This window comes from Accipiter gentilis, chromosome Z (assembly GCF_929443795.1).
Source record: "Accipiter gentilis chromosome Z, bAccGen1.1, whole genome shotgun sequence".
Lineage (NCBI taxonomy): Eukaryota > Metazoa > Chordata > Aves > Accipitriformes > Accipitridae > Astur > Astur gentilis.
Genome location: NC_064919.1, coordinates 29,102,181 through 29,125,352, shown reverse-complemented (window position 1 = coordinate 29,125,352; position 23,172 = coordinate 29,102,181). Strand labels below are relative to the sequence as shown.

Below are 23,172 nucleotides of genomic sequence, written 5' to 3'. Positions count from 1 at the left end.
ACAATAGTTCATCAGCACATCAAATAAGTCATTGTGGAAAAAGCATGAGTGAATTTTTGAGGCTGCAAACTTACCTGGTGTAAAGGGGATGTACGGATTTTGCTATAAAAATGAGGATTAGGATAAAGCTTTTTAAATCATTGTATTGACATTGTAAGACTCATGTTACAGGTCACTGTATGCAACTGGGATTTCAAGACACAGCCATTGATTTCTATTTCTGAAAACTTTTTAATTTTGTGTGAGGCTAAATGACTGAGTATGCCAGTGCACTAACACATTCATTAGTTGGCTGCAAAAATGCACTAGATGACTATTTTTGTTGTTCCCCAGGAATTCCACTTTCATGGACATTCTTCCCTGCCTTTTTGGAAGACATTCTAGAGAGACTGAGGAAGTTTTGCATTTACTTCACAGCAGACACTTTGAAAAGTTTACATTGTCAATTTTCATGATGAAACTACACCCCTGTTTTTTCCAGGTGTCTTTACTCAAAGCTTGACAGACAGCCAAACCTGCCAGCTGAGCTCTGTTTCCAGTGGGAAGAATGATCTTAAAGCCAAATACAAGGCTTTAAAGGACACAGAGGCAAGAGCTGGGACTGATATTTATCTGTAGTTTTGTATATGAGACAGTTTCAGATAAACATCAATATTCTTGTACAGAGTTACATATGCAAGTATGTTAAGAGCATAAAAATCATACTTAGAGGTGTCTTATGTAAGATCTGCAGATTGGTGCATATATTTATGACAATAGGAACAACAGCCTAACAGAGCTCCATAATCTGATTGTGATCCTTGAGGTTTCAGTTATATTTCATTAAATTGTAACTGAGAAAATATTTTTACTTCTAGGAATTCTCTCAATTCAACCTAAGGAAGATGCTACACACTCTGTTCCTTCTCCTTCTCCTTGCCCTTCCTTTCCCCCTTCTCCTTCCCCTTCCCCTTCTTGACCTTCATGGTTGTCTTTCCAAAATACTTTCCTTGTTAAACTATTTTTTGTCCTTCCCCAGGAATTCCACTTCCATGTTTTTTTCCCTATCCTGTGGTCAGTAACAAATGGTTAATCTCAATAGAGGAAATGTGATTGCTAAGCTTCATTGCTAAAATGCTTAAAAAAGTTATTTGCAGATCAAGAACAGCTGCCTGTTTTACTCTAGTCTCTCTTTACATTTGACAGTTAATTGTACAGCTATATGCACTACAGATTACTCTTTACTTTAAAGAAGAAAATCTGTATTATCTGGTGAAAATCTGCATTTTACTGAATGTTTACAGGCCAGGAATATATTTAGTATGTAGTGTTTAAGCCCTTTTTCAGGGAAGAATAATAGGCATGACTGTAATCAGTTAGCAGTTGATTTGAATTCTGATGGCTTTGGTGATAAGGTTAGGATGGTTTAAGATGCATAGAGAAGTAGAAAAAGTGAAAAGAACATTGGACAATACCAAAAAGAGGAAACACTGCAAGAAGGATGCTGAAATATTGAGACAGACAGTATTGTGGATCATATTCATTTCATATTCTCCTCATGGTTGTAATGTATGTTTTTGCCAGGCTTTGTCATAGCAAAATATCATATGACTTTGAAGAATAAATTCTAGGTCTGGGATGGTCACTAGTTGTACTACTACTATTCAAATAACATTTAGTGTCATGGGAAAATCTGAAAGTACTGAAGGCAGATAGTGGTGGTTCTCTGCATGCTGGGATTGTGGGAAAAGATCTACTGTCTTCTGAAATTTAACAATCTGAGTGTGCAATGTGAAACTATCAGTAGAGATGGGTCAAAGTTGTTCATAGTGGTAGGATTACAGATTTTGCTGTGTTGTCAAAGATGAGACGTAAGACCTAGGTGAACAGGATGATTAAGCTGTTTTGTTTTGCGGGTTTTTTTCAGCTATTTCTGTAATTGGTAGTAAGTAGGTCAAAACTATAATTTAGAATGATTGTTTGCACTGTTCATTTGTGATTAAGACTACTATCTCTCAGATGTTAATTTTCATATTTATATACTATTGATTTTAAATGTACATGCAGTATGTTAAATTGTTGATATCTTTAAGTAATTTTCAACTAAACATTGGAAAGAACCTTTATGATGCAAATAGTTTTGTTGTCGCTACTACATTTCCGTATGTTAATTTATGCTTTCTCCTGTAATGTTTACTACATCAGAAGAGGAACCAGTTCTTTGCTTTTCAATCATCTTTTCTGTGCATGTTTTCCTTGCATTGTCTTTGTCTATTCTTGCTTTGCTGGTCCTACAGCTGCGATGTTCTAAAAGAATTAGGAATCTCACCATCTTCAATCCTAGTCACATGAGTAGACCCACTGACTTGAGTAAGGATTAGTTGTATGCATCAGGACTGCAGGGTAAGACCCTGCATTAGGGACTATTCTGTCCACTGCTGGACACTAGATAAACACTAGTCCAATTAGCTTAGATGAGAATAGAGACACTCAGCAGCTCACTGGGTGGAAGCCAACATCCACTGACATAGTGCTTTACGTGACACGTTACTCTCACTACAGACAGCAGTGCTTGGGTTAGCTTAGAATAGTAACTAACTTCCTTGTTTTGAGTTAAAGAACACTCTCCACCAGAAATACAGCTAAAGCTCTGTCTAGAACGTGTTCATTTTCACTGTGAACAACATCCATAATAGTATTTCTTTCAGGATAATGCAGGTGATGACAAGCTTTGTGATAAAGGCAACAAAATATTTTTCTGACATATGCCACTGAGATCATCTTGTTAGGCAGGAAAAGTTGCCTTAAAAAATGCTGGCTGGAAGTAAAACTGAAAATACGGGAGTTACTTTACTTTACTTTTATACATTTATATAATGGAGATTTTACGTGAAAACGTGTGTTAAGTTTTCTGAACAACCATGTTCAGTGAATGTATACAGTAATGATGAGACTGGCAGAAAAGACAAACTAAAAAAGGAAAGAAAAATATGGAGAAAATATTTAATAATGTTGAATCGCAATGGTGTGGTGACACAATATATTTGCAAAATATTTAATGTTCTTTCAGGATAGTATTAATTGCCCCTTTAGATGGTAAGTCTCTTTCTTATAATTTCAGTATCTTATGTTGTAGAAGGCATGGCTATAAATATATTCAGTGGCAGCTGAATACTTCCCCACTGAATTCTATACCGTTCACAGACTGGAAGAATGGTATCACAAAATGTCCAAACAAGACTTTCTGAAACAAGAACCTTCTACTGCTCTTCCCTTCTGCATTTCAACTGTATCACACCCTTCTGATTAATTTCCTCCCTCCAGATACAGAATCCTACTTTTTGTCTCCATTGCCCTAGATAACCTTAACTACACTGAATTTTGTTGTCATTGACTTCCATTGTGTCTCACATTTTGCAATATTCTTCTATTCCATACTAATCTTTGCTTTGACTTTGCTCCTGAAGTTGCCAATTATGTTTGGCCCAGTCTCACATGGCTTAGTTCCTCTCCTCCCCCTATAAAACTATTCTTAAATCTTGATTTTTCCTTGTGAATTCTTCCTTTTACTTTCCTTACTGATTATTTTGTGGCATATTACCTGCATTAGCTTTTATGCATTGAGGCAGATGCCCCACAGATAATTTACTCTTAACAGAGACAATGTCATTAGAATGAGTTGTGTACAAAAGCCTTAGTAGTTCCATACAGAAAGCAGGCAAAAGGGGCTCATCATTGATTTACCTCTTATATACCTCATTCAAGTACGTCTTAATCAAGTACCTTCCATTTTTGCCTTTTTTTTAACAAAGATGTCCCAAATCTCTTTATCAAGCTTCCACTATTACCTTATTTGAATAATTTCTGAACACCCATTTCTGTAGTACTGTTGCTAAAAAATGTCTTCTATGCCAAAGACATGCAAGAAAAGTGATGTTATCAAAAAAGCCTGACTTAGTAGTGTTTCTTACTCTCTGCCTCAGCTGGTATGTATCTTATTTTCATTTGTTTATAGTTTCGTCTATGTATTTTCCAGAATAGACTGTGTTTTAAAAACGTCTTTGCAAAATATCTAGAACAAACAAAGCAGGCAGCCATTTACAGGGGCTGTTACAGGACTCTAAAGCATTTTACAAATTAACTATAACATGAATTATAAGGCTGCAAAGAATCACCTTCCATTCGAATGGAACTTGGTAGTTATCTAGCAGTATCCAATTAGCTATGAGAATAGTGCACCCAAATAAACACTTAGAAAAACATGGATAAGTGAAATTAATCTGCAACAGGTATCATACTAGGACCCAGTGATGAACCATTTTGTTTCATGAAATGTGCCGTGGGACTTTTAATGAGCACACCAAATCAGGATCTTGCTTTTTCAGATCATGAAAAGATAGCTAACACCAGTCAACATTTCTGCAGTTCCAATTCTCAAAGAAGGTTACTGTCTAAGCAACTAAGAACATTACTTATGCCAGAAATGAGACTATTCAGGAAATCCAAACCCCATGTAATTAGATTTTGCATTATTTTAGACTCTTATAAGCAACAAGTGACACCAGACAAAGTGTTAAATAGGTTTTGACCAATCATTTTTAAAGAAATAGTGAGTATGCTATTCTTGCCATTACATTAAAGTTATGTCCCTGCAGGGAGGGTGCTCTTCACTTTAGATTTAAAAAAGGCTAATAAAGTTGCAGTCAGTCAAATGTTTTCAAGATTATTTTAACTGAAAACTGAGAATGCAAGTGCCAGCAAATTCACTGTAAAAAATAGTTCAGCTATCATGGGCTGTATATGTACATGGATTTCTGCCTTTTTAGGGAGAAGTCAAGTCACAGGTTCAGCTTTCAATTCTTAAATTCTGCAAAACCATATATAAAACTCATTTTCTTATAAAGCTTCTGTGTACTTACTCAGCTCACCTTGCTTTCTGTTTAATTATTTTGAGCTTTTGCCACAACAAAAAGAAATACTGTATTAATAAGGATAAGCATTGATTTCATTTTTTGGAGGTGTTTCATTTCTGCATCATTTAAATGTATGCACTGTTTTCCACTGCAACAAAATGGAGAACCAGTAGGTAGCTTCTGTGCTCTAAATGGTCCATACAGAGATCATGTGATGATTTTAACACAAGTACTATATAACAAATATTTCAACATCCTGATCAGATTTTTCCAGTGTTAGCAGTTTAATGCAATGGATGTTCATGTATTTATTATCATGTATGTAAAAACATATTTTTAAAAACTGGCATAGAGAACATACTTTATTGTGCATTATATCTGTTACACTGGATAAAATAATTTTGTCTTCAGCAAAACTTCTGAAAATATATTAAAAAAAGATCATGAATTGCCATTTCTGTTTACACTGTTGGACCTCTGCTCTTCCTGTTTTAGAGACCGAAGGAAAAACTGCTAATTTGAATATTAGTTGGATTAGCCCTCTTCTTGTCAGTAAGTTTGTCATTCTGATATTTAGGGTGCAATTTTGCATTCTAGTCACTTTTAATTTGTTTCTGTTTTGGCATGTAATTCATGCTTTGTCAGTATCAAACATGACAGCAGGTAAGTGAAATACTCTTCAGATGTGACGTGGCAATTGGTCATGAAATTGGTGGAAACCTCACTATAACACATGACCATTTCCAATAATGAAATATAATTTCTATAATCAAAGATGTTACTGTCAATGAAGTACAATTCTTTGTCAAGCCAAATTATTCAACTTTTTGAGCTTCAGAATTGTTCATCCATTGTAATAATGTAAATCCAAAATCTTTGATTATACTTGAAACTCAGCTTACCAGAAGAAACTTGCACAATAGTTGTAGACTGTAATAATTTTCTTTGAAAATGAGGTAGTCTTTTGAGAATGCCTGTGACTGTAAAATATAAATTATAATTAAGTGAGAAAAATCCTTCATTTCTCATAGAATGCAATAAGGGCAAAACCCCTGTATCCTAGCTTCTATGATTTGATTTCCAGCATCTAAAATAGGGAAACTTAGATACCGTATTTTCTGACTATGCAGTTACCAGGGTCACTTCCTCCAGAAGATGCATAAATTAGGAGTAATTTGAGTTTCAAATGACAAAAAATGGGATGTTTAGTATTTCATAGGGTCTTTTTTAGTTTTAACAGGTGTTTTGAGAAAATGCCTATGTTTCTTCACTGAACTGGGAAAACTCCAGTGTTAGAATGTCTCTCTCCTTACAGAGAAATAAGAAAGTATTTTACCAAAGGTGGTTTAGTATGCAGGATGATGAAATGGTAGGAGAAAAAACCCTACTATCCAGGCTTATTTAAGTGCTGCAAACTGAGTTTGTAAGGTTCTCTACTCAATGATATGTAACATTCCTTTTTGATTAATAATCCTGTAATCTTATTGTAGCATTCCTCACATTCCATATCTGAAATATTAGTTGTAGAAAGACAATACAAATAACAAACTGAAGTTCATTCAGGTAGGCTTTCACTTCTACAGTTATACACTACTACAGCTTTAAGTCCCTATATGCTAAAATAAGATGACAGGTACAGTCTTAGGAATTAAAAATCCAACTCAGAAATCCTTATCATTTAGGAAAACATACTTATTTACTCACAAGCAAAAATCCATGTGAAAAATCCCTTCTATTTAGGAAACTATCATTATTTATTCAGAAAACTAAACACTGAACTATAATTGAAATTCTTTAAAGTGTATCTACTGTGTAAAAAACCTGCAGAAGTCCCGTATTTTATAAAAGCTATGATGAGTTACAATTCGTGTCTACAGAATACTACCTGACAAGGTACCATTTAAAAAAAAAAAGAAAAAAAAAAAAAAGAAAAAAGAAGTTTATACTTACTGTTACTATAAGCCAATATTCATTTTCCTCAGATACTTGCTTGCTATTATGTACTCTCTGTGAACAGTTTGCTTTTCTAAGCTCATGATGGATGGGCTGGCTGTCTTGCTAAGGCTTAATAGGATAAGAAGTTCAATTTTTTTTTTCCTTTGGACTTAACCACTTCCGTATTGTCAACCCCAGTCAGCAATGTTATGCTGTATACACATATCCTTCCCATCACTGAAGCAATAAAGGACTACTAGTTATTTAACTCTTAACAGCTAAATCAGGTAAGAAAAATAACAACTCAACTTATCGGGGCTTTGCAAAATGTCAGCTTTGTCTGAAAAGTCTTAATCAATCAGATTACCTAGTTAAAATTAAAGATAAAAGAGGGAGCAATGTTGTTCACAGTCTTGCTCCACTTCTTTTTCTATTTTTGTCTCCTAAGCTCAGAATCTGATTAGTATATTTAATTCCATGAAGCATCATGACTGGTCCACCTTTAATCAGCCTGTTGACATCCACCCCTTTTTCCTTCACATGTTGTAGAATTTAAGATAATAATTTACCAACCTGGCAATATTCCTACACAAAATATAACATTCATGCTGTAGTATCAATACTGTAATGATTTTGTTTTCCATGTGTTTACACGTATCTAATATGAAAAATAAGATAAAAGAAGTATGCTTATTGGACCAACGCAAAGTTTGTAAAAATCTCATAATCACTGTTGTACTTACATGAGATGTCGTTACATCACATGAGCTCACAGTGTGGTTAGTAGTATCAATTTTGTTTTGTGTTTAAACAGATCTATTTTTTCCTACTTTATTAAATTACTATTTGTATTATTTGTAAACTATTATAATTTAAAGAACAGATAAAATACAGAATATTTAAAAATTCTGTACTGAATTGGAGTTAATTCTCCTAAGTGTACAGGTAAATTGGGAGAAAAGGCATCTCCAGAATTTTCTGCCTTGTACATCTACATCAAATGAGTACTCTTTTTGCTCTGGTAGCATTGTAGAAGCAAGGGAGAAGAGAGCGAGATCATTATTACACAGCACGAACAAAACCTCTCTATTTTTAGTGGTTTAAGGAACACCATTTTCTTAATGTACTGCATTAACTTAGGGGCAAGAAACAGCCTGCTTGCAAAGTTGCAGTCTTTTGGATGAGGCAAACAGCTCAAATCTTATGGAGGTGTTGCCCTGACCATATTCCAGTCAGATCCACTACATTCTGTTTAATTCTTGCTAAATTTAATTTGGCACTTTTCTACATTGCTCTACTTGCTAAATATCTACAGCATTTGGCTCTTCAATTAGATATTTCATATATAATTGCAAACAGTAACTATTCTTCAGAAAATTTCTATGCATAGGTATTTTCAAACTAAATCTCAATCCTATGACCTATAAACAGGTCAAATTAAGCAATTAAAAAACCAGAGGAAGTTTCACTTTAAATAAGAGATTAAAATTATCAAATGAGTTTTCTTAAAAAGGGGTGTTTGTCATCTTCTCTGTGAATGGTTCTTCTGTTGGGGAGGGAAATAAGAAAAGAAAGCTTAAAAAAGGTAGTTAGTTTAGCTTTTGAAAATGTTAAACGTATTAAAAATTGCTGCAACACCAGAAGTTATTAGAACTGAAAGATCATTAAAACGTTACTCTCAAACTGAGAGATTATTGAATAGTTTTCTTTTTTCAAACTATCCTTTTCCTGCCTTTTTCATGCAGCAAAATTACATCTTTCAAATTATTTATTAGCATTGTAATTGCAGATATATACTGTTTATACAGATTCTCAATTAAAAAAAATGTCTGATTCTTAATATCAGTATTGGTTATGGATACTTTCTTCTGCGTTTCACAGTTAACGAACCCATCTCTACAGCAACCGACAATAATTTCCTACATGAAAAACTAATATTAGGAAGGGTCTTATACATGTATTTTTAGTTACCTCTATGTGATAAATTATTTATCTTTACGCTACCTATATTTGCTCTTTGCTTTATCCTCCCTCTTCCATCCGCTCCTCATTGCTTCCTTGTTCATCTTTCTTAATGTGTAATCATCATAGTAATAGTTAAAGATGCCTTGCATTGCTTAGCTTCCACCACTGTTTGCATACTGTCCAATGTTCTCCTTTACTTGTATGAACAACCTGCAACTAGGCTTTCTTCTGTCCCACAATTTTTTTGAAAGATTAATTCCATGATAACATGCAGTCCTGCTGGTAGCTGTAGTCTATGACTGCTTTTCATACTTCCCCTTCTCTGTAAAAGCAATTTTTAAGGGAAGGAGTGTAATGCTTTCTTCTCATTTCCAGGTGAGAACAGATAACCTGATTTTCTGCATTTGTAGGTATAGCTGAAACAAGGGAGACAATGAAGCAATATAATGATTTGTCAGCTGTTCAAAGTCTGTGAGAAATGCTTCTTGCTTTAAAGTGTGATATGCATTGCCTTAAAAAAACCCAACAAACCAGCTGCTGAGCATAGTATGACACTGGATGGAAAAAAAAGAACTATTATGATTTGTAAAACATTTTTACTGATTCCAGTTTGCAGAGAACTTTGAAACAAATCTGACATCATTCACAGATTAAAAAATATTCAAATTACTCTGAATATGCAAATAATCATATGATAATAAGTTAATATTTACAACTATCATTGTATTTCCTTTGGGTCATTTACATTTCTTTTTATATCACTGCAATGACTGCATAATCACATCCTACTGAACCATTACATAATGACATTAATAATAATACCAGTATACTTTTATAACTTTCCATATTGAAATAATATTAACATTCTTTTCAATAACAATAAATCAAGGCACAAATCTGAACTGTAGCATTAAATAAATGTAAGTAAATATTTAATTCATATATTGCTCTTCCAGTCTTACAGCTGGGGTTAATACATTTCCTTCAAGTGTAAAATTCTTAACAGCAGTAACAATCTTAGTGTCTCCATTTCCATAAAAAAAATTTGTACATATTTTGACACATTGTCTTGTTTAATTAATATACTTTTTTTCTCCATTACTCTACAGCTCCATTTTTAATTACCAGAGAATGAAATAACTCACTGCCTAGGGTCAGTAAGTACATTATTATCTTATAAAAATATCTAATATTTAGGCTTTGGGGACGCTTCTCCAACACCTTTTTCATAAACAGAGTATTGTGTTATACCTTTAAATTCAGGCTGATGTACAATTGGCTAAGTGCAGGCCAAATCAGACTGGAGGAGTACATACTCTGCTTAGAGAGCTATTACCATAAAAGATACAAAGTACTACATATTCACCATTTAAGTATGCTATTAACTTAAAAATAACCATTGCTGGTAAGACTTTCAGCACTGAATGTTGATTTTTCTGCCAGGCAGAATTTAAAGAATGGAAATAGGAAAAAACGAGAAAGAAACAGTTAAGACAACATAGGAGGATGTAAATACAAGGTTCAAACAGCAAGCAAGGGCAGGCCTCTTTGTAATGCTGTGACTCCTTCCAGTGAGGAACACGAAAGACCAAATCAAACATTAAGAGCATAATAGTAAAAAGCATAATATTTTGACTCTAAAATGAAAAAGCAGCCTGTGCACAACAAGGTACCAATTTTACCTATTTGTTGCTTGCTTGGGATAGGCACTGGGTTGCTGTCCAGTTCTAACTCCTACCTGAAAAAAACTACAGAGTTTGGATAGTTTAGCTCAGGAATCAAAGGAAAGGCCTAAAAATTCACGTGGTTGGACATTTACTGGAAAAACAATTCTTTCTAATGTATTCCTAATTTAACATTCACTAGAAGAAGTAATTTAACTTAAAGAAATCAAGTATTTAACTTAAAGATTAGCATTCATTCCAATCCAATGTTTTATCAACTGGTGCGCAATAGCTTGACTTGGTGGTACAAAAAAAGAACGCTGGTTTCCTTTAATGAGGACTTCCATGACCTGCAATAAAGAGAGATTTTTTTCTTTAGAAGGTAATATTATAAACTGTATGGAATCTAACATTGTACTGACGCAGGAATTATCTTACTATGATGATCTATCAATCTACCATTACTATAGCTACTAAAGAGCCACTACCAGATTCTGCAAGACAGATGCAGAGGAAAAACCACACAGGATTCTGTGTGAATTCTGACATTTTTTTAGCTCAAATGTGCCTCAAAGGAAACCTTCTATCTAATACAACTGCAGATTGACTGTTAATATAATATTTAAGGTTTCTGTGAAGCCTCTTTACAGTAAGGACCACCAGATGGTGCTCTACACTGTTCCATAAATTCTTGGTGGATGTTTTTCTTTTTTTCCCCCCACATGTAGTGCAGAAGGAAACGTGTTTTGTTGGTTTTCTGAAGCAACTGCAAGCAACATGGAAGCACACTTTTAGTTTGGTACATTTCTGAAGTACATTTCCGACTCTAGACCAACCTGCATGTGACTAACTGCATTAATTTAAAATGCTCTCAGGGTTGTTGTGAATACACTGAGATTGTAGATGACTAATTTTGACTTCAAGTTGACTTACAGAGTCAAAACACTTGCAACTGCTAGACAGAAGTACAGTGTTATTAAAAGTTTAGCTCATAAGTAGCATGTGGAAAAAACTGTGAAGACTACATTGTGTAAGCAATCTTTCCTTTTTCCACTCATGAACTTAAATCTCTTTCTGTTAAAGTCCGCTTTTCCTCTCTTTTATTTGACTATATTTTAAATACTCAGGAAAGCTAAGTGTAGAATTTCCTATTAATGCATAGTAAACTGCATTCAATACCGGAGCGTTAAAATCGTACTGCATGGAAAAAGATGTTCAAACCAATGAATTCCCAGAGTTTTCACCTAAACCTCCCCCCTCCCAGAAAATCTGGTAGCATGCTTGTTTGGAGAAACTCAGATGATGAATGCTATTACGTACTACTTCTGCCAAAATGAAAAGCACAGGCTTGCTAAGTAAGTGGGTTAAAATAATTATAACTTGGATATCTCTCAAAAGGAAAAGGTGAAGAGCTAACTGGCAAAAATGTCATACAATAGGCTTGCAAGTGACTCAGAAATTACTGACTATCTGCTTTTCTCCCATTGTGTGTAATCTACAATTACAGTATAATGCAATTTTAGTATGATAAAATGGAGAGTAAACATGCTCATTCAACTTGCTGAAAAAAGCAAGTATCCATGTATGCCAGAACCGATACAGTCACAAACTAATCAATACAAGAAGGAAATTAAATTGAACTTTACCTGTTCTCTAGTGAACCAGCGGGCATCTTCTATTTCATTCTTGTCAACTTTGATTTCTGTAGACACTGCAACAGCTAAGCAGCCAATCATTAGGGAGGAGGGCATTGGCCATGGCTGACAAGAGACATACTGAACATGGCCAACTTTGACTCCAGCCTCCTCTTCTACTTCTCTTCGAACAGCATCTTCTATCGTTTCACCTAATCAAATAGGGCAAAGAACAGGCAGCTGATGTAAATACTCCAAGCAACGATTACATCCTGTAATCTTGAAACTGACTCAAAAGATTTGAAACTGCCCAAGACAATTATCTATAGAGATCTAGTTCACAGATCAGGGCACAGACCTTAAGCACAAGACGCACAAGTCTAATAAGGTAAAACTAGCCACCAAAGCAAAATGGAACTCTGAAAATAAAGTATGATAATTTCTCCATCATAATATTTATTTCCTCAATTGATTATTTATCATACATGCAAACTATTATTACCACAGCTAAAATGTAAAAAATTGTGTAGGAAATACATTACAATAAATACAATAAATTCCTTTAATTACTTTTGAAATGCTGATCTGTTCATTTATAAGAAGCACTGTTAATTTTTAGATTTTCATTATGATTGTAACAGCATATAATACAACTTGAAAATCAATATTTAAAATTACAATAGTAAGAAAATAGAGACTTAAAAAGATTTGCACACATTTCTGCATTGTATTATTCACTTTGTCTGACACATTCTTCATTGTTTTAACACATACAGACAATTCTCCAAACTTAAACTGCCATGGAAAGCTTTACATCCATATTTATAAAAAACTGCTAGATGTATATGTGGAGTGTTGATGGTCATAGGCTTACACATACATACATGTACTGTGTTGTAACCACTGATTACGTGTTCATTAAAGCAGACAGTCCATGCATCAGAGATAGAAGTTTTAGTTCAGCTATGTTCAGCTGATTAGAAGCTGATGATGAGTTCAGCTACTCTTAAATTTCAGTTTAAATACTTGAATTCAGTATCAGAAATTAATAAGGCTAGCAGAAGAAAGGAGTGAAGAAATAAACATTCTGACTTTTTTAAAATGATACCTGAATATTCATGCTGTCACTGTATTTCACCTGCACACAGTTACTGAATATAGTTATGCAATATAATTTCACTGGTGATTAAGATGTATTCCCAATATAAGAATGTTTTACAAATTGTTCTGCAGCTACTAATAATTATAAGTAATTCCAACTATTATTGCTGAACATAGCTAGCAAAATATCTTTACTTTTCCTTTGAAATTATATAATTTCTGCTTATCTTCCACATAATCAATCAGGCCATAAACATGTAATCATATACGTAACTTTATGTAAACTTTAAGTTATCCTTTAACCCTTATTTTTCCTATGCTAAAATCCCTTGCTAAGTATCACCAAAGAAAGGATCTTATATGTGTTTCAAAATGCTTTTTCACTTAAATATGTCATTTAAGAGTGCAAGTTGAGAAAACTATTTTAAATTATATTTATTCAAGTTGTTTTTTGCCTTTTTAATACATCAGCTGCTGGAAAGTATAGAACAGGTGTATTTATTCTAACAACTTATCTAACAAGAAGTAAAAACATTTATTTGACATAACACTGAACATATTTCTATATTATTTTTACTGTACAATACTGATAGGTGAGAAAAATAATTTGGTAAGGGAAAATGAAATTACTCACCAGGTTCTATAAATCCAGCAAGACAGGTGAACATTCCTGGGGGAAATCTCTTCTCCCTACCTAAAAGACAGTGATTCCCATCTGGATGGATTACTTGCATTATCACAACAGGATCTGTAAGGGACATGAAAAGAATATATTTCAACGTTTGAGGGACTTAAAAGCAGCAATAAATTTCAGCCTGTTCAATACCAGTGCATGTAAATACAAATAAGATACCTTTAAGTGACTGAGATCAGAATTGTGTAAATGCCCAGAGCAAGCTGTTATTTTATTTCACCTTTTTTTTTTCCCTTTCAAGATAGCTGTTCATTTTGTTTTGCAACATACATGGCTTTACCAGGCAAGGCTTGAAATGCAGGACATAAATTACCTGCAACCAAAGCACACAATCTGTTAAGAGTATCAGCAATACTAACCTAGCTATGCATCCTGGAGATAGCAGTAATTTCTGCAGCAAAAACAATTTACTATCACGTCCTCTAAACACACAGGTCTCAAGAACATACTTTTGACTGAAATACCAAAGAAGAGGCAGATACTCTAGTTACAATGTAACTACTGACTAAACTTTCCAGTTTTGACTTTGTTGAATGCTATCAATCTCTCATCTGATGTTACACTTTGATTTACTTTCTCATGTCTGGTCATTTTATGTATCTTTTTCTTTCTTGCTTAATCTTTTCTCCTATTGGTATCATTCTTTTGGTCATGCCTTTCTGCACACTGTTCATCTATATTTTTCCTTTTTTTATTGTTATCTAGCTCTTCAATATTTATGTCAATGGTTTGTTTTTAATATTTTCTATCTACCTCTGCCTTTATATATTTTTTCTATTGCTATTGTTTTTCATGGGTTTGGTTTTTTTGGTATAAAACACCAGTATACCTCTATAAACAATAATTTCAAAGATTGGTGTCCTGCTCAAAGGTATCTGCCACATGGCACAGTGTATAACATTCAGTGTTGCTGTCTGTAAACTTTCTTCAGAGAAACACATCAGTAGAAAACACTGGTTCATCAGTCTATCCTATATAATCCCATTCCTTCTGTAAGTTTGTTGTACTAGAGACTGTAAAGAAACAGCCACTAGTATTTTAGCAAGTTTCACTATAGTCCATAAGACAGAATAATATGGCAGAATTGCTTTGATTACTACAAAGGTGTATCTAGAGCACGTAAGAGAACAAGAAATTCAGAATTACAACACACATAAAACATCGAGAACTACAACTGCAGAAGGCAGGACAGAGTAGGGGATGGAAAGGATCAAAGAGTCCCCAGATGATCCAGGGAAAGGGTAAGTTTTTTTCCCTCCCTTGTTTCCCCATCAATAACATAGTACACTTCCTTTGTAACACATGAACAAAAGGAGCTATAGAAGAATTTCTGTTCAAGCTTATATTCTGAGTAGAAATAAGCCTGGCAGTTTGCGATTGACAATGAATAGTGAAAGCCAGTGAAGACGGCTAATACAGTCAAAGTGGCACTATGGGAAAATGAGCACTGTATCAGAAATTTGATACAGGGCCAAACTTGATGCAGAGCTATTTCAAGCTCAGATATCTTGCAGAAGGTGAGAAAACAACATGCAGGAAAAAAAAAAAAAAAAAAAAAAGGAAAATGTGACCCTTTGTATTGTTAATATCTCATTCATGTTGATATTACTCTATTGCAATAAAGATTGGTATTGTCACAGCAATTCTTTGTCACAGATTACTGCAAGAAGGAGAAGCCTGAACTACTTAATCTTAAATAGAGCTGAGACACACGTACTCTAGGGAGAAACAAGTATGTAAGACCTGGAACAGAAGCAAGCAGCTGAAGTAACTAAAAAGAAACCGATTTACATGTGTATAACAGTACAAAAAAGCCACTTTTGACCAAGTTTATCCCATAATATTCTCACCAACTCTTGGATATGATGTGTTGTGAACACCTTGGAGACTGGGACAATCTTCTTTTAAGCAAGTTTTCTTGTAACCCCCTTCTTCAATCTTGGTTGCACTCCCACATGTTGGGCAGAATCTGTAGCGGTTGTGCCATGAGAGAACAGATCTAGCCTGGGCTACTACTCCTTTAAAAGAATACATTGAAAATACAAAAAATCAAATACTAATTCATGTAAACTTTTAACAGTATAGAAAAAGGAAGTAGTTAAGTTCAACATAAAAATCAAAGTGTATGGCTTGCATTGTAATCTGCTACATGAGAAGCTGAGCAATATGAGTTATTCAGATCTTTTCCTTTGTAGCACAGCACATGCAATAGAACACAGTACTATGTAGCTACAGACCAATTTATGCATTCAGAAACAATTCATCCAGAACAATTTATCCTGCTTCTCACAAAAGTTACTTTGTTTGGGCAAAGGGCCAGAACTATATATCACACCTTTTCCAGATGACCATTCTAGGGCTACTACAGGTATTGACATAATAATGCATTGTTCCATTTAAACTCCAGGTGCATGTCAAGCTTGCCCTTTATCCTTCTGGAAAAGCAAAATTGTTACAACAGCAGTTGTTAACAACATGTCCATAATGACAGTCATTCACATTGGGATCCTGACTTTCCTTCTCAGGTGAGTACCCAACACACTTTTATTATGGACTTAGTTTCATTTCCTGTAATGAAAACTCAGTAATGACAGATTTTTTTCTTCATTTTAGAACATTAATCTGCATGCATTAATATTTAAATAATACCATTTATAAACCCATGATGACCAATAGATTTTACAGTCTAATACTTGCCATTGTAGATGTTAGCCCTTTGCAATTGCACATGTTTTTACATACAAAATTCTTCACAAAACAGCTGACAGGCTTTTAAAATTAAAGTATTTCTAAAGCCACTGAAAATACCTGATTCCTTTGCAGTGGACCTCAGTGAAGCCCAAAGCATGTCTTTCTGATTACACATTTGATAACTGTTGTATTTTATGCATCTTACCAGCTTCTTCTTCAGGTAGCTGCAGTAGTGCTGGCACTGGTGGGTGAAGAAAGTAACAGTCCTCATGCTTCTGTTTAAATTTCTCAGCAGAAGCAGAATCTACGCTAAGAGCAAACCAAGCAACTAACCCATCTTCTTCATCTTGCAGAACTCTTCCATTGCAAGCAGCCAGCAGGTCCACGTGGAACTGAAGTTCAACTCCAAGAAAAATCAAGGTGCTTTCTTCAGTTTGGTTCATGCACTGTTCCACATCCTTGTAGTACAGCCTACAAAGCTTTATTTCTGGCTGCTGAGAGCTCTCTTTTCCCCCACCCGAAGTAACCAAAGGACTTAAATTTGAGAAGAGGATGTATACTGTAGTTGGATGGCTTTGTTTTTTGCTTAGCCACTTGGAATCTGTTCTTTTATCACTCCTTCTGTCCAGAAGTGTCAAGCCAAAGTAATTTCCATATTCTTTGACTTCTTTTGACAGAAAATTAGGCCTCTGCCCACCCTTCACATTAGCCAACAAATTAGCTATGTGCTTGTACCCCCAAAATTTAGCAATGTCCAGAGCTGTCTGCCTTGATTTATTAACGATGGACCTGTCACACCTAGAGAAACAGAAAAGAACAGTGTTTACCAGGGTAAATATATTTAGGAAGAGTCTTGATTGTGTATTACTCTTACTTATAGCATATACATGTGGTATTATTAAGGTGCAAGAACTTTTAGACACCCTGTCTATACTGGGGCACTCTTTAGGCTAAATACTTAGCATTATGGTAATGAAAATAATCATACTTCATTTTCTTTTGCTAAGTCCAGATTCCACATTTTTGTTGATCCAATCCAGATTATCACTTACCAAGGTTTATACAGTACTACAACAGCAATGAATTAATTAAAATACCACCCATTGTATCATGCAAAAAAAAAAAAAAAAAGGCTCAAGATCATTTTCAGATACGACTTGGAAAGCCAGCCTACAGGTCTCTTCTGAATAACCAGTAATAAAAAAATAAGCTGTTTAACTAGCATTACTTTCTAGAAGCTACTGAAAGCAGCATCAAAACATTTACAATAAAATATTTACTATTAAATAAGAATCAAGAATACAGCCTTTGCTTAGTGAGAGAAGTAGCACCCTTACTACTGTGGAGCTGGTCACTGTCGGGATGTCTTTGTTACCAAAATGTCTGCAAAATTACACAGATGAGGAAACACTGCTTTATGATATATATTTAAATATTAACAGAAAAAAAAATCTGAAATAGATTGGGGTTGATTGGGAGGTCAAAAATAATGCACTTTCATTTTTTGTCAATTTTAACTCAAGTGGGTAAGTAAAACAGAAATTGCACTGTAACTACAAATTATGCAGTAGATGTGGGGCCAGACTCATCGGTTTTTTGAAACAAGAAGATGCCAGTATATTCATGTTGCTGATACACAGGTAACTGTACTGCAGGCAAGACTGTTTTTACTTGAGATTTTATATTAACCTCAGTAGTTTTTGAGGGAGTTTGAGTATATTTTAGAAAAGCATTCAAAACTTAATTTACAAGTGTTTGGTGCTAAAAAAATACTGTTGCCCATTTATCTTTAAAGATTCAGTCTTCTTTAGACAAAATCTTGCCTAATTTCTGACTTAATGTCCTATCTCTCTGCCACTGAATTTTGTTCTGATTTTGTCTTCCCCCTTCTATCTGCTCAGGTACATGCAGGCTGTGATCAGGCTGCTATTCAGCATCCACAACAGTGGCCTGAACTCTTTAGATCATGAAGATCTCTTTAGATCATGAAGATTTTTTTTTCCAGTCTACAAACATTTCCTGTAGCTTTTCTCAAAAAAAGGATGAATATAAACAAAACCTGACTAGCTTTCCAAGACAAGTCTCTGGAATGTTATGTAACATTACCTTCATAGGCATTCATGTTTATATAACCACAACTGTATTTGTCCAAATGATTATTATGACTAAGTACTAACTAAAAGGAGGCCAATGAGGCCTCAGTATTACCTCAGGACCTACATTCAATTGCCTAAGGAAACAGCCCTGAAAAGGACATTTACAAGTGGCTATTCAATCTTTTTTTTACAGGGTGCATAACTTAAAAAAACTGCTATCCTATTTACCAAACTGGTAAATTCCCCAAAATCTCAAAAGATTCCTCGATATACAGATGATTTCAAACCACAAAATCTGGCACTCAGATACTCCTCTACATGCTGGAATGTACTGATTACACTACAAAAGAGCTGTTCATCCGATGCTGCATGCCGAGTCCCAGCAGAGGGCAGAGCATCAGGGTAGGACTGGAAAAAAAAAAAGGGGTCAGATGATCACTGCAGGCTGTGGAATGCTGTGCCTGAGATTACTCATAACCGCAGAATGAACTAAACTTGCTTGGTCATTAGGGGTGCAAAAATGAACAGGCTGCATTTGATTAATGTAGAGCTCAGTTGAACTGCAACACCTGACCCTCACCCTTCAGTTTGAAATGTTTTCCATTCAAAATATTTGGAGCCTGACTTTATTCAGGCCTCAGAATAATCTTCTCTGGGGTCTCACGGAGAACTTTGAAGCATTCTTTGCTTTTCTGAGTGTCTTGAAAAACTAGAACTATAATGGTTGACTTGAAGATAGACAACAAATATGACAGCAAGTTTCTGACAAGCAATGAACATGCTTGGTGTCATACTGAATGAAGAAAATAACGTGACAGCCCAAGGAGGAAGGAGGAAGTGAACTGTCCAAAAAATAAACAAATGAAATTAATCAATCAGTAACTTTTTAAAAGATGTGTCTGTCATGTCCTCCTTAACCGTTAGTAGGTCAGCAAACATTCTGCACTGTAATATAGTTTCAGGTGGATTACAATTAAATTTAGACAGAAAAGCCTAAGTGAAACAATCAAATATATCAAATTCATACTCAGTACAGTGGTTGGAATGGGATAAAACCCTTGTCCTATTCTGTTGGTCTCTGGGATGAGTGACAATATATTCTTGAAGATCAAAGGAAAAATTTTAGAGATGCTCATAACTTTTAAAGAGTTTTTTAGCACATATGGAAAGCACGATGCAATAGCAGAATCCAGTTATAAACCGATACAGAGTACATTTTTCTGAGTTTTAACCCTGAAAATTCTGCCGCTATCTGTCAGGTAAATTTACTTCTCTGAGATCAAGCTGAAATGGGCATAAAGGGGTTGAGGTTAGAGCTCTTCAATGGGATCTACGAAACAGCTTACCCTTCTTCAAGAAGAATCTGCACAACCTCAAGGTGTCCATTTCTGGCACCATACATCAGGGCTGTCCAGCCATTATCGGCAACCGCATTGACAAGTGATGGAGAACGACTGAGCAACGCTTTCAGTTTGGCTGCATCTCCAGCAGCAGCAAAATTATGCAGCTGAGAAATCATGTCCTGATAGAGGTTCTTCTGAAAGTCTGTCATTGTGCCAACTAAGTTAAAAAAAAGAAAACAAAAATGCCTCAAAACATATCCACCATTAGTAAAAGGACTTAAGTAAAAGAGTTAAGTTTAATGCTATACAGATAACAAAAATTATCACCAAAAGTATGGACATAACCGCCAAATTCTTGTAATTAGTACAACATTGTTATTCCCAACCAAATCCTAGTCCCACACATCTCCAAATATAGTGAAATTTCAACCTAATAATGAAGACCGGTTTTAAAGAGGCTTAAGGAGAGAAAGATTTTTGCTATGAAACTGCAGCTTCTTTGAATGCGAAAAACACGTTCCGGTTTCCCGATTGAAAACACACGCACGACAGAACAGTACAGAACCCCACTCCCAGAAATGAGTCTCAGATGCTCTGGAAACAATGAAAAATAATCTCAAGAGGGCAAGTCCCTTTGCAGGCTGAGGGACTCCGCCAAGCAGGGACATATCACTGCAGCAACTGCTGCTACGCCTCCGGCGGGCGGGCGGCCGCCCCTCCGCCCCAGGGCCGGTCCGCCGGGGCCGCTGCTGGCGCCGTCGCAGGACAACGAAAGCTTATATATTCGGTCGTTCCCGCCCCACGGCCACTCGCCGAAGACACAGACACCCGCACACCACTTTCTCCACCGCACGCGACTCACCCGCTACCTCGCAGCGGCGCGCCCCCCGCCTGACTGCCTGGCCCCGCCCCCGAGCGTGCTGCGCCGGGGCGGCTGCCGCGCAGGCGCAAACCGCCCGCCCCGCCCTCGTGCCGGCGGAACGGAGGAGCCGCCGGCTTCCGCCGAGGCGCGGGAGCGCTGTCTCGGGCGTGCGGGGAGCAGCGCTCCCGGGGGGAGCCTGCGCGCAGGGGCCGGGGCCGGGGCCGGGGCCGGGGCCGGGCGTGAGCCGCGGGCTTGCCGGTGAGCGCCGCTCCCGGCACCTGCAGGGGGCCCCGTTACCGTGAGTGGCCGGGGCGGCGCAGCGCAGCCTCCGCGGGGAACCGGGCTCCGTACGCTCCTCCACGGCCGTGGTGCCGCGGAAGGGAGCGGGTCGCGCGTGGTGTCCGGCGGTGTGCGGCGAGCGGCGGCAGGCCGGAATGCCCGCCCCGGTGCGTGTCTGTGGGCGGTGTTGCAGCCCCCGTCGGCCTTCACTGCCGCCGTCTGCCCGGGGGCAGCGGGCAGGACCTCGGCGAGGGAGGAGCGGCGGGCGACCGCTGGCAGGAGTCGCCGGCCATTACCTGAGTGCTGCTGGCAGCTGGGCCAACGTCTTGGGCAGGTTAAAGAGCAAGCAGCCATTTTGTCTTTCAGGCGGGAACCTTTGTGGTTCTAGAAGGCCAACAAACTGTTTTTTACCTTTGCTTCACTGTGCTAGTGGAAGGCAAAGCCAGGTAGCTATAGAATATGCAAGCACTTGTGAGAAAAGTGGAGCAAATGAGATGTCGTGGCAGGGGAGTGACTCTGCAGGGAGGTTGGAGTGATGATACAGGCCAGAAGATAGTTTCATTAAAAGTGTGTGCTGTTAGCCTAATAAAAACTTGGGGAAATGGAGGCTATACCAGTCCTAGAAAAATGAGCATGGGACTGTTCCAGTGCGTTTGCCTCTGGGGAGTACTTAACAAGCTTTGTGCTTGCTTTACAAAAATTGTTACCCAAGTGGTACACCTTAAGTGCAGCACCAGGTAGTCTAAAGTCCTGATGTCGGCCTTGAAGTTCCAGAGAATAAGAAACACTAAAATTTTAAAATCCTGTTACTTGAAAACATAAAAGTATTGCAGTTTCTTTTTAGTTGTCTTTGGAATTTCTGAGTTAGGAAGATTCACATCTTCAGATTTCTTCCACACCATATATCTTCAAAACTGGAAGACCTGGACAGCTTTTGTTCGTGGTACTTTAAGAAAGCATAATATATTCACAAATCCATATGTTACCATAGTGCCTTATATTCCTGGTATTGAGTGAAGAGGATGACAGAAATTGTAACTGGGTCCTGTCAATCCCAGTAATGGCACATGTAATTGCTGTATCTCATGTACTCATGGATAGGAAAACTTAACCTAGCCTTAATTTTTAAAACTCCTAAGTTGTAAGTTATTATTTTTCTAAGTTATAAAGTTTATGAAAGTTATTATTTTTTGCAGCAGGTGCAGTTCTAAATTTTTTTTTAGATAGTCACTTTTAAAATAGGGCCTTCATACATCATAGTAAGTGGTTTGTTGAACATAATAGGTGGTACAAAGTTTATGCATGTATTGTGTGGTCTTTATAACTTATCGATAAGCAAGCTTTAAAGTCCATGGTTGGTGTTCTTAATTTCTGTACTCTTATTAAAGCTTCCTGAGCAGAGGATCAGCCACGTGAGAGAAAACTTCCCTTAGAATCAATGCAGATGCAAACCACTGAATGTGCATGATGAATTGATAATCGTATTCTTCCAGATAGGAAAAAAATGAAAAAGGTAAAGGATGTGATTTTAATTTTATTCACTCAGCTGGAAACTAGCCATGTGCTCTACGATTTGGGTCATGTACCTGTAAGCAATTGTTTCCACCTGGTGAAGGGGTGCCACCCGCCCTTCAATAGCTAATGTCCAAAGTAATTTTTTTCTTCCTGTGATGATTAATAGGTGAAGAAGAAAACAGCTTTATGTTTTTAATAGACAAAGGTGCAATTCTACTTCTTATCTTCTTAGTTATGTCTTAAATCTGCCATTTATGAAGTTATGACAACTCAGCCTTATATCCTGATCTGTGTAATGAATTCCTAGATTTCTTAGGTGGGCTAACACAGTCTTCGTTTTCTTTACTTGACTAATGCATGGTACCCTGTTAACAGCTTTGAAACTTGTTTTCCTTGTGTGTAAAACTCAAGAAAAAAGAAAGCATTCTAAATCCTAGACAGCATACTAGGAGGGAGACTAAGCTGAAAGATGTGTTTTGGGATTCGCAACGAAGTGTATCA

General features: G+C 36.5%; 2 protein-coding genes across 6 annotated transcripts in view; both read right to left on the bottom strand.

Annotated features, from left to right (window-relative positions):
- Positions 1 to 10,510, bottom strand: part of LOC126036158 (uncharacterized) — a 48,248-nt gene extending 37,738 nt beyond the window's left edge. For 2 of the 4 annotated variants that reach the window (XM_049795604.1, XM_049795608.1), the window contains exon 1: positions 6,843 to 7,059. The gene's annotated coding sequence lies outside the window, so the exon portion shown is untranslated. Of the gene's footprint in view, positions 1 to 5,794; positions 5,873 to 6,842; positions 7,060 to 10,474 lie in introns of those variants that run through there. The other 2 variants (XM_049795606.1, XM_049795607.1) reach the window with 2 other exon arrangements.
- On the bottom strand, positions 9,703 to 22,208 carry NUDT12 (nudix hydrolase 12). 2 transcript variants are annotated; one of them, XM_049795636.1, is made up of 7 exons: positions 21,175 to 22,208; positions 20,019 to 20,232; positions 16,782 to 17,374; positions 15,736 to 15,903; positions 13,826 to 13,939; positions 12,103 to 12,302; positions 9,703 to 10,806 (listed from the first exon to the last, which is right to left on the bottom strand). In XM_049795636.1, exons 2-7 carry the CDS (start codon positions 20,222 to 20,224, stop codon positions 10,696 to 10,698), a joined length of 1,392 nt encoding a protein of 463 aa, XP_049651593.1. In that variant the 5' UTR covers positions 20,225 to 20,232; positions 21,175 to 22,208; the 3' UTR covers positions 9,703 to 10,695. The 2 variants fall into 2 exon arrangements, with proteins under 2 accessions (XP_049651593.1, XP_049651592.1); XM_049795635.1 differs by lacking the exon at positions 21,175 to 22,208 and adding an exon at positions 20,878 to 20,892.
- Positions 22,209 to 23,172: the final 964 nt, after the last annotated feature.